This window comes from Salvelinus namaycush, chromosome 31 (genome assembly GCF_016432855.1).
Source record: "Salvelinus namaycush isolate Seneca chromosome 31, SaNama_1.0, whole genome shotgun sequence".
In the NCBI taxonomy this organism is placed as follows: domain Eukaryota; kingdom Metazoa; phylum Chordata; class Actinopteri; order Salmoniformes; family Salmonidae; genus Salvelinus; species Salvelinus namaycush.
Genome location: NC_052337.1, coordinates 10,379,686 through 10,392,985, shown reverse-complemented (window position 1 = coordinate 10,392,985; position 13,300 = coordinate 10,379,686). Strand labels below are relative to the sequence as shown.

The 13,300-nt window shown below is 42.5% G+C and overlaps 1 protein-coding gene across 1 annotated transcript in view; it reads right to left on the bottom strand.

Annotated features, from left to right (window-relative positions):
* LOC120026197 (rho guanine nucleotide exchange factor 28-like) overlaps nt 1–13,300 on the bottom strand; it is an 86,450-nt gene that overhangs the window by 7,484 nt on the left and 65,666 nt on the right. The window contains exon 13 of the mRNA XM_038971022.1: nt 6,088–6,205. Within this exon, the coding sequence (XP_038826950.1) occupies nt 6,088–6,205 (118 nt within the window). The remainder of the gene's footprint in view (nt 1–6,087; nt 6,206–13,300) is intronic.

Sequence of the window (13,300 nt, the reverse complement as noted above, 5' to 3'; positions counted from 1 at the left end):
CCCTGCACATCGACTGCTGCTACTGTCTATTATCTATCCTGCTTGATCAATTACATCGTACCCCTGCACATCGACTGCTGCTACTGTCTATTATCTATCCTGCTAGATCAATTACCTCGTACCCCTGCACATCGACTGCTGCTACTGTCTATTATCTATCCTGCTAGATCAATTACCTTGTACCCCTGCACATCGACTGCTGCTACTGTCTATTATCTATCCTGCTTGATCAATTACCTCGTACACCTGCACATTGACTGCTGCTACTGTCTATTATCTATCCTGCTAGATCAATTACCTCGTACCCCTGCACATCGACTGCTGCTACTGTCTATTATCTATCCTGCTAGATAAACTACCTGGTACCCCTGCACATCGACTGCTGCTACTGTCTATTATCTATCCTGCCAGATCAATTACCTCGTACCCCTGCACATCGACTGCTGCTACTGTCTATTATCTATCCTGCGAGATCAATTACATCGTACCCCTGCACATCGACTGCTGCTACTGTCTATTATCTATCCTGCTAGATCAATTACCTCGTACCCCTGCACATCGACTGCTGCTACTGTCTATTATCTATCCTGCTTGATCAATTACCTCGTACCCCTGCACATCGACTGCTGCTACTGTCTATTATCTATCCTGCTAGATCAATTACCTCGTACCCCTGCACATCGACTGCTGCTACTGTCTATTATCTATCCTGCGAGATCAATTACCTGGTACCCCTGCACATCGACTGCTGCTACTGTCTATTATCTATCCTGCGAGATCAATTACCTCGTACCCCTGCACATCGACTGCTGCTACTGTCTATTATCTATCCTGCTAGATCAATTACCTGGTACCCCTGCACATCGACTGCTGCTACTGTCTATTATCTATCCTGCTTGATCAATTACCTCGTACCCCTGCACATCGACTGCTGCTACTGTCTATTATCTATCATGCTTGATCAATTACCTCGTACCCCTGCACATCGACTGCTGCTACTGTCTATTATCTATCCTGCTATATCAATTACCTGGTACCCCTGCACATCGACTGCTGCTACTGTCTATTATCTATCCTGCTTGATCAATTACCTCGTACCCCTGCACATCGACTGCTGCTACTGTCTATTATCTATCCTGCTAGATCAATTACCTCGTACCTCTGCACATCGACTGCTGCTACTGTCTATTATTTATCCTGCTAGATCAACTACCTGGTACCCCTGCACATCGACTGCTGCTACTGTCTATTATCTATCCTGCCAGATCAATTACCTCGTACCCCTGCACATCGACTGCTGCTACTGTCTATTATCTATCCTGCTTGATCAATTACCTCGTACCCCTGCACATCGACTGCTGCTACTGTCTATTATCTATCCTGCTAGATCAATTACCTCGTACCCCTGCACATCGACTGCTGCTACTGTCTATTATCTATCCTGCCAGATCAATTACCGCGTACCCCTGCACATCGACTGCTGCTACTGTCTATTATCTATCCTGCTAGATCAATTACCTGGTACCCCTGCACATCGACTGCTGCTACTGTCTATTATCTATCCTGCTAGATCAATTACCTCGTACCCCTGCACATCGACTGCTGCTACTGTCTATTATCTATCCTGCTAGATCAATTACCTCGTACCCCTGTGCATCGACTGCTGCTTCTCCCTGCACATCGACTGCTGGTTCTCCCTGCACATCGACTGCTGGTTCTCCCTGCACATCGACTGCTGGTTCTCCCTGCACATCGACTGCTGGTTCTCCCTGCACATCGACTGCTGGTTCTCCCTGCACATCGACTGCTGGTTCTCCCTGCACATCGACTGCTGGTTCTCCCTGCACATCGACTTCTGGTTCTCCCTGCACATCGACTGCTGGTTCTCCCTGCACATCGACTGCTGGTTCTCCCTGCACATCGACTGCTGGTTCTCCCTGCACATCGACTGCTGGTTCTCCCTGCACATCGACTGCTGGTTCTCCCTGCATGGGTTATTCCCCTTCATGGTTTTGAGTGCGAGTACTTTTTGAACTCTATTGATATTTTCTCTCCACGCACAGTCCGTCTTTCATTCTAGCTTGAGCGCAAACCCTCATACTGGCTTACTACTCCCTGTATTTAATCATGTACATTTCTACTCTCTGTATATACTCATGTTAATTTCTACTTCCTGTATATAGCCATGTTAATTTCTACTTCCTGTATATAGCCATGTTAATTTCTACTCTCTGTATATAGCCATGTTAATTTCTACTCCCTGTATATAGCCATGTTAATTTCTACTCCCTGTATATAGCCATGTTAATTTCTACTCCCTGTATATAGCCATGTTAATTTCTACTCCCTGTATATAGCCATGTTATTGTTACTCGTCATTGTGGTTCATTATTCACTTAGAATTTATTCATTATTTTTTTATTTTACTAGTCAAGTCAGTTAAGAACAAATTCTTATTTACAATGACGGCCTACACCGTACCACTATTTACATTTTTCATTTTTTATGTTTCTCTCTGCAAAGCATTTCACTGTTGTTTATGAAGCATGTGACAAATACAATTTAATTAGATTTTTGACATACAAGCACACTTACATACACATGTACCTGCACGTTGGACACACACAGTAGCCACATGCCTACCAGGCCTGGTGTTAGCACAGTGTGAGTTTTGGAAGCTAGGGGTTCTAAGGCAAGCTATATAGTCGTGGACAAAAGTTTTGAGAACGACACAAATATTAATTTCCACAAAGTTTGCTGCTTCAGTGTCTTTAGATATTTTTGTCAGATGTTACTATGGAACACTGAAGTATAATTACAAGCATTTCATAAGTGTCAAAGGCTTTTATTGACAATTACATGAAGTTGATACAAAGAGTCAATATTTGCAGTGTTGACCCTTCTTTTTCAAGACCTCTGCAATTCGCCCTGGCATGCTGTCAATTAACTTCTGGGCCACATCCTGACTGATGGCAGCCCATTCTTGCATAATCAATGCTTGGAGTTTGTCACAATTTGTGGGTTTTTGTTTGTCCACCCGCCTCTTGAGGATTGATCACAAGTTCTCAATGGGATTAAGGTCTGGGGAGTTTCCTGGCCATGGACCCAAAATATCGATGTTTTGTTCCCCGAGCCACTTAGTTATCACTTTTGCCTTATGGCAAGGTGCTCCATCATGCTGGAAAAGGCATTGTTCATCACCAAACTGTTCCTGGATGGTTGGTAGAAGTTGCTCTCGGAGGATGTGTTGGTACCATTCTTTATTCATGGCTGTCCCAAACAATCGGAAAGGGGATTCATCAGAGAAAATTACTTTACCCAAGTCCTCAGCAGTCCAATCCCTGTACCTTTTGCAGAATATCAGTCTGTCCCTGATGTTTTTCCTAGAGAGAAGTGGCTTCTTTGCTGCCCTTCTTGACACCAAGCCATCCTCCAAAAGTCTTCGCCTCACTGTGCGTGCAGATGCACTCACACCTGCCTGCTGCCATTTCTGAGCAAGCTCTGTACTGGTGCTGCCCGATCCCGCAGCTGAATCAACTTTAAGAGGCGGTCCTGGCGCTTGCTGGACTTTCTTGGGTGCCCTGAAACCTTCTTCACAACATTTGAACCACTCTCCTTGAAGTTCTAGATGATCCGATAAATGGTTGATTTAGGTGCAATCTTACTGGCAGCAATATCCTTGCCTGTGAAGCCCTTTTTGTGCAAAGCAATGATGATGGCACGTGTTTCCTTGCAGGTAACCATGGTTGATAGAGGAAGAACAATGATTCCAAGCACCACCCTCCTTTTGAAGCTTCCAGTCTGTTATTCGAACTCAATCAGCATGACAGAGTGATCTCCAGCCTTGTCCTTGTCAACACTCACACCTGTGTTAACGAGAGAATCACTGGCATGATGTCAGCTGGTCCTTTTGTGGCAGGGCTGAAATGCAGTGGAAATGTTTTTGGGGGATTCAGTTCATTTGCATGGGAAAGAGGAACCTTGCAATTAATTGCAATTCATCTGATCACTCTTCATAACATTCTGGAGTATATGCAAATTGCCATTATACAAACTGAGGCAGCAGACTTTGTGAAAATTAAAATTTGTGTCATTCTCAAAACTTTTGGCCACGACTTACTAGCAGGGTGGAGCACAGACAGAGATTTAGACAGAGAGATGGCCTGAAGGACAGATAGGCTGTAGCTCACACCATCTACAGGGCAGAGTGGACATAGCACTCACTAGACCATCTACAGGGCAGAGTGGACATAGCACTCACTAGACCATCTACAGGGCAGAGCGGACATAGTACTCACTAGTCCATCTACAGGGCAGATTGGACATAGCACTCACTAGACCATCTACAGGGCAGAGTGGACATAGCACTCACAAGACCATCTACAGGGCAGAGTGTACATAGCACTCACTATACCATCTACAGGGCAGAGTGGACATAGCACTCACTAGACCATCTACAGGGCAGAGTGGACATAGCACTCACTAGACCATCTACAGGGCAGAGTGGACATAGCACTCACAAGACCATCTACAGGGCAGAGTGGACATAGCACTCACTAGACCATCTACAGGGCAGAGTGGACATAGCACTCACAAGACCATCTACAGGGCAGAGTGGACATAGCACTCACAAGACCATCTACAGGGCAGAGTGGACATAGCACTCACAAGACCATCTACAGGGCAGAGTGGACATAGCACTCACTAGACCATCTACAGGGCAGAGTGGACATAGCACTCACTAGACCATCTACAGGGCAGAGTGGACATAGCACTCACTAGACCATCTACAGGGCAGAGTGGACATAGCACTCACTAGACCATCTACAGGGCAGAGTGGACATAGCACTCACAAGACCATCTACAGGGCAGAGTGGACATAGCACTCACAAGACCATCTACAGGGCAGAGTGGACATAGCACTCACAAGACCATCTACAGGGCAGAGTGGACATAGCACTCACTAGACCATCTACAGGGCAGAGTGGACATAGCACTCACTAGACCATCTACAGGGCAGAGTGGACATAGCGCTCACTAGACCCCTCAGAGGGACAGAGGCAGGACGTGGATGTAATCAGAGCCATACATAGATAGATACAGTATATACAGCTCTGGATGTGACTATACAGTAAATGTACCTACACTATGGTATAGTCACGTTGGTTACATGTTAGTTACAAACAGTAGCTGACTATCTACTGAAGTTGCTTCAGTTAGTTAGTGACAACACAGAGAGCAGGTTAACTCAGCTACGTAGAGCACATTACATTTGTCATTTTAGTCATTCAGCAGACGCTCTTATCCAGAGCCACTTACAGTTAGGACAGTCATCTTAAGATAGCTAGGTGGGACAACCACATATCACAGTCATAGTAAGTACACATTTCCTCAATAAAGTAGCTATCAGCAAAGTCAGAGCTAGTAGGGGGGAGAAAAGTCAAGAGTGAGTGTTAGTTCACAAAAAGCAGGAGGAGGAGTTGCGAGGGGGGTGCTATTGGATTATTTAAGATACTCTTTGAAGAGGTAGGGTTTCAGATGTTTTCGGGAGATGGACAGGGACTCTGCTGTCCTAACTTCAGGGGGAAGCTGGTTCCACCATTGGGGTGCCAGGACAGAGAAGAGCTTGGACTGGGCTGAGTGGGAGCTTCCCTCCCGTAGGGGTAGGGGGGCCAAGAGACCAGAGGTCTGAGGAATGGAGTGCTCGGGTTGGGGTGTAGGGTTTGAGCATAGCCTGAAGGTAGGGAGGGGCCTACTGCTTACTGTACTACTCAAACTCCCATGACAAACCAAACAAGTGAAAAGAGACAGACTAGCTCAAATAAGGTCAATCCAGGTCATATAAGCTGCGTTTACACAAGCAGTCCAATTCTGATCTTTTGACCATAATTTGGCAAAAGTTCAGAATTGGGCTGCCTGTGTAAACACAGACAGAACCAAAACTACAAAGATGAACAAGGACTATCCATATAATCATATTCTCAGAGAAAACACTGTCAACTGTATTCCAATCGAAGTAATAAAGTTCTCAGTAATGGTTTCTCAATGGGAGGTTATTAACTGTATAAAGGTCCCACAGACACTAACCTGGGCTGAGGTCAGAGGTCGCAAGCGTGGCTAGGGTTTTGCGGGAGAAGCGGGGGGGCAGCAGGCTAATCTTGGGGGATGAATAGGAGCGGTGTCTGATCCCCTGGTTGCCCATATCCTGGAACAATACAATAATACAACAGGTCAGGTCATACATCTGCTGTATAGCTGTAAAAGCCCTGATACATCTGCTGTATAGCCGTTAAAGCCTCGATACATCTGCTGTATAGCTGTTAAAGCCCTGATACATCTGCTGTACATTGGCCCTGATACATCTGCTGTATAGCCGTTAAAGCCCTGATACATCTGCTGTATAACCGTTAAAGCCTCGATACATCTGCTGTATAGCCGTTAAAGCCCTGATACATCTGCTGTACATTGGCCCTGATACATCTGCTGTATAGCCGTTAAAGCCCTGATACATCTGCTGTATAGCTGTTAAAGCCCTGATACATCTGCTGTATAGCCGTTAAAGCCCTGATACATCTGCTGTATAGCTGTTAAAGCCCTGATACATCTGCTGTATAGCCGTTAAAGCCCTGATACATCTGCTGTACAATGGCCCTGATACATCTGCTGTATAGCCGTTAAAGCCCTGATACATCTGCTGTATAGCCGTTAAAGCCCTGATACATCTGCTGTATAGCCGTTAAAGCCCCGATACATCTGCTGAATAGCCGTTAAAGCCCTGATACATCTGCTGTATAGCCGTTAAAGCCCTGATACATCTGCTGTACAATGGCCCTGATACATCTGTTGTATAGCTGTTAAAGCCCTGATACATCTGCTGTATAGCCGTTAAAGCCCTGATACATCTGCTGTATAGCCGTTAAAGCCCTGATACATCTGCTGTACAATGGCCCTAATACATCTGTTGTACATTGGCCCTGATACATTGTCCCTAATACATTGTCCCTGATACATTGTCCCTATTACATTGTCCCTGATACATTGTCCCTATTACATTGTCCCTGATACATTGTCCCTATTACATTGTCCCTGATACATTGTCCCTATTACATTGTCCCTGATACATTGTCCCTATTACATTGTCCCTGATACATTGGCCCTATTAATTGTCCCTGATACATTGTCCCTGATACATTGTCCCTAATACATTGTCCCTATTACATTGTCCCTGATACATTGTCCCTATTACATTGTCCCTGATACATTGTCCCTATTACATTGTCCCTGATACATTGTCCCTATTACATTTTCCCTGATACATTGTCCCTATTACATTGTCCCTGATACATTGTCCCTATTACATTGTCCCTGATACATTGTCCCTATTACATTGTCCCTGATACATTGTCCCTATTACATTGTCCCTGATACATTGTCCCTATTACATTGTCCCTGATACATTGTCCCTATTACATTGTCCCTGATACATTGTCCCTATTACATTGTCCCTGATACATTGTCCCTATTACATTATCCCTGATACATTGGCCCTATTACATTGTCCCTGATACATTGTCCCTATTACATTGTCCCTGATACAGTGTCCCTATTACATTGTCCCTGATACATTGTCCCTATTACATTGTCCCTGATACATTGTCCCTATTACATTGTACCTGATACATTGTCCCTATTACATTGTCCCTGATACATTGTCCCTATTACATTGTCCCTGATACATTGTCCCTATTACATTTTCCCTGATACATTGTCCCTATTACATTGTCCCTAATACATTGTCCCTGATACAGTGTCCCTATTACATTGTACCTGATACATTGTCCCTATTACATTGTCCCTGATACATTGTCCCTATTACATTGTCCCTGATACAGTGTCCCTATTACATTGTCCCTGATACAGTGTCCCTATTACATTGTCCCTGATACATTGTCCCTATTACATTGTCCCTGATACATTGTCCCTATTACATTGTACCTGATACATTGTCCCTATTACATTGTCCCTATTACATTTTCCCTGATACATTGTCCCTATTACATTGTCCCTGATACATTGTCCCTATTACATTGTCCCTGATACATTGTCCCTATTACATTGTCCCTGATACATTGTCCCTATTACATTGTCCCTATTACATTTTCCCTGATACATTGTCCCTGATACATTGTCCCTATTACATTGTCCCTGATACATTGTCCCTATTACATTGTACCTGATACATTGTCCCTATTACATTGTCCCTGATACATTGTCCCTATTACATTGTCCCTGATACATTGTCCCTATTACATTGTCCCTGATACATTGTCCCTATTACATTGTCCCTAACAAATTGTCCCTGATACAGTGTCCCTATTACATTGTCCCTGATACATTGTCCCTATTACATTGTCCCTGATACATTGTCCCTGATACATTGTCCCTGATACATTGTCCCTAATACATTGTCCCTATTACATTGTCCCTGATACATTGTCCCTATTACATTGTCCCTGATACATTGTCCCTATTACATTGTCCCTGATACATTGTCCCTATTACATTTTCCCTGATACATTGTCCCTATTACATTGTCCCTGATACATTGTCCCTATTACATTGTCCCTGATACATTGTCCCTATTACATTGTCCCTGATACATTGTCCCTATTACATTGTCCCTGATACATTGTCCCTATTACATTGTCCCTGATACATTGTCCCTATTACATTGTCCCTGATACATTGTCCCTATTACATTGTCCCTGATACATTGTCCCTATTACATTATCCCTGATACATTGGCCCTATTACATTGTCCCTGATACATTGTCCCTATTACATTGTCCCTGATACAGTGTCCCTATTACATTGTCCCTGATACATTGTCCCTATTACATTGTCCCTGATACATTGTCCCTATTACATTGTACCTGATACATTGTCCCTATTACATTGTCCCTGATACATTGTCCCTATTACATTGTCCCTGATACATTGTCCCTATTACATTTTCCCTGATACATTGTCCCTATTACATTGTCCCTAATACATTGTCCCTGATACAGTGTCCCTATTACATTGTACCTGATACATTGTCCCTATTACATTGTCCCTGATACATTGTCCCTATTACATTGTCCCTGATACAGTGTCCCTATTACATTGTCCCTGATACAGTGTCCCTATTACATTGTCCCTGATACATTGTCCCTATTACATTGTCCCTGATACATTGTCCCTATTACATTGTACCTGATACATTGTCCCTATTACATTGTCCCTATTACATTTTCCCTGATACATTGTCCCTATTACATTGTCCCTGATACATTGTCCCTATTACATTGTCCCTGATACATTGTCCCTATTACATTGTCCCTGATACATTGTCCCTATTACATTGTCCCTATTACATTTTCCCTGATACATTGTCCCTGATACATTGTCCCTATTACATTGTCCCTGATACATTGGCCCTATTACATTGTACCTGATACATTGTCCCTATTACATTGTCCCTGATACATTGTCCCTATTACATTGTCCCTGATACATTGTCCCTATTACATTGTCCCTGATACATTGTCCCTATTACATTGTCCCTAACAAATTGTCCCTGATACAGTGTCCCTATTACATTGTCCCTGATACATTGTCCCTATTACATTGTCCCTGATACATTGTCCCTGATACATTGTCCCTGATACAGTGTCCCTATTACATTGTCCCTGATACATTGTCCCTATTACATTGTCCCTGATACATTGTCCCTATTACATTGTACCTGATACATTGTCCCTATTACATTGTCCCTGATACATTGTCCCTATTACATTGTCCCTGATACATTGTCCCTATTACATTGTCCCTGATACATTGTCCCTATTACATTGTCCCTGATACATTGTCCCTATTACATTGTCCCTGATACATTGTCCCTATTACATTGTACCTGATACATTGTCCCTATTACATTTTCCCTGATACATTGTCCCTATTACATTGTCCCTGATACATTGTCCCTATTACATTAGCCCTGATACATTGTCCCTATTACATTAGCCCTGATACATTGGCCCTATTACATTAGCCCTGATACATTGGCCCTATTACATTAGCCCTGCTACATTGTCCCTATTACATTGTCCCTGATACATTGTCCCTATTACATTGTCCCTGATACATTGTCCCTATTACATTGTCCCTGATACATTGTCCCTATTACATTGTCCCTGATACATTGTCCCTGATACATTGTCCCTGATACATTGTCCCTGATACATTGTCCCTATTACATTGTACCTGATACATTGTCCCTATTACATTGTCCCTGATACATTGTCCCTATTACATTGTCCCTGATACATTGTCCCTATTACATTGTCCCTGATACATTGTCCCTATTACATTGTACCTGATACATTGTCCCTATTACATTGTCCCTGATACATTGTCCCTATTACATTGTCCCTGATACATTGTCCCTATTACATTGTCCCTGATACATTGTCCCTATTACATTGTCCCTGATACATTGTCCCTATTACATTTGCCCTGATACATTGTCCCTATTACATTGTCCCTGATACATTGTCCCTATTACATTGTCCCTGATACATTGTCCCTATTACATTGTACCTGATACATTGTCCCTATTACATTTTCCCTGATACATTGTCCCTATTACATTGTCCCTGATACATTGTCCCTATTACATTAGCCCTGATACATTGTCCCTATTACATTAGCCCTGATACATTGGCCCTATTACATTAGCCCTGATACATTGTCCCTATTACATTAGCCCTGATACATTGTCCCTATTACATTAGCCCTGATACATTGTCCCTATTACATTAGCCCTGATACATTGTCCCTATTACATTAGCCCTGATACATTGTCCCTATTACATTGTCCCTATTACATTGTCCCTATTACATTGTTCCTATTACATTGTCCCTGATACATTGTCCCTATTACATTGTCCCTGATACATTGTCCCTATTACATTGTCCCTGATACATTGTCCCTATTACATTGTCCCTATTACATTTTCCCTGATACATTGTCCCTGATACATTGTCCCTATTACATTGTCCCTGATACATTGGCCCTATTACATTGTACCTGATACATTGTCCCTATTACATTGTCCCTGATACATTGTCCCTATTACATTGTCCCTGATACATTGTCCCTATTACATTGTCCCTGATACATTGTCCCTATTACATTGTCCCTAACACATTGTCCCTGATACAGTGTCCCTATTACATTGTCCCTGATACATTGTCCCTGATACATTGTCCCTATTAGATTGTCCCTGATACATTGTCCCTATTACATTGTCCCTGATACAGTGTCCCTATTACATTGTCCCTGATACATTGTCCCTATTACATTGTCCCTGATACATTGTCCCTATTACATTGTACCTGATACATTGTCCCTATTACATTGTCCCTGATACATTGTCCCTATTACATTGTCCCTGATACATTGTCCCTATTACATTGTCCCTGATACATTGTCCCTATTACATTGTCCCTGATACATTGTCCCTGATACATTGTCCCTATTACATTGTCCCTGATACATTGTCCCTATTACATTGTCCCTGATACAGTGTCCCTATTACATTGTCCCTGATACATTGTCCCTATTACATTGTCCCTGATACATTGTCCCTATTACATTGTACCTGATACATTGTCCCTATTACATTGTCCCTGATACATTGTCCCTATTACATTGTCCCTGATACATTGTCCCTATTACATTGTCCCTGATACATTGTCCCTATTACATTGTACCTGATACATTGTCCCTATTACATTGTCCCTGATACATTGTCCCTATTACATTTTCCCTGATACATTGTCCCTATTACATTGTCCCTGATACATTGTCCCTATTACATTGTCCCTGATACATTGTCCCTATTACATTTGCCCTGATACATTGTCCCTATTACATTGTCCCTGATACATTGTCCCTATTACATTGTCCCTGATACATTGTCCCTATTACATTGTACCTGATACATTGTCCCTATTACATTTCCCCTGATACATTGTCCCTATTACATTGTCCCTGATACATTGTCCCTATTACATTAGCCCTGATACATTGTCCCTATTACATTAGCCCTGATACATTGGCCCTATTACATTAGCCCTGATACATTGGCCCTATTACATTAGCCCTGATACATTGTCCCTATTACATTAGCCCTGATACATTGTCCCTATTACATTAGCCCTGATACATTGTCCCTATTATATTAGCCCTGATACATTGTCCCTATTACATTGTCCCTGATACATTGTTCCTATTACATTGTCCCTGATACATTGTCCCTATTACATTGTCCCTGATACATTGTCCCTATTACATTGTCCCTGATACATTGTCCCTATTACATTGTCCCTGATACATTGTCCCTATTACATTGTCCCTATTACATTGTCCCTATTACATTGTCCCTGATACATTGTCCCTATTACATTGTCCCTGATACAGTGTCCCTATTACATTGTCCCTGATACATTGTCCCTATTACATTGTCCCTGATACATTGTCCCTATTACATTGTACCTGATACATTGTCCCTATTACATTGTCCCTGATACATTGTCCCTATTACATTGTCCCTGATACATTGTCCCTATTACATTGTCCCTGATACATTGTCCCTATTACATTGTCCCTAATACATTGTCCCTGATAGTGTCCCTATTACATTGTCCCTGATACATTGTCCCTATTACATTGTCCCTGATACATTGTCCCTATTACATTGTCCCTGATACAGTGTCCCTATTACATTGTCCCTGATACATTGTCCCTATTACATTGTCCCTGATACATTGTCCCTATTACATTGTACCTGATACATTGTCCCTATTACATTGTCCCCGATACATTGTCCCTATTACATTGTCCCTGATACATTGTCCCTATTACATTTTCCCTGATACATTGTCCCTATTACATTGTCCCTGATACATTGTCCCTATTACATTGTCCCTGATACATTGTCCCTATTACATTGTCCCTGATACATTGTCCCTATTACATTGTCCCTGATACATTGGCCCTATTACATTGTACCTGATACATTGTCCCTATTACATTTTCCCTGATACATTGTCCCTATTACATTGTCCCTGATACATTGTCCCTATTACATTAGCCCTGAAACATTGTCCCTATTACATTAGCCCTGATACATTGTCCCTATTACATTAGCCCTGATACATTGTCCCTCTTACATTAGCCCTGATACATTTTCCC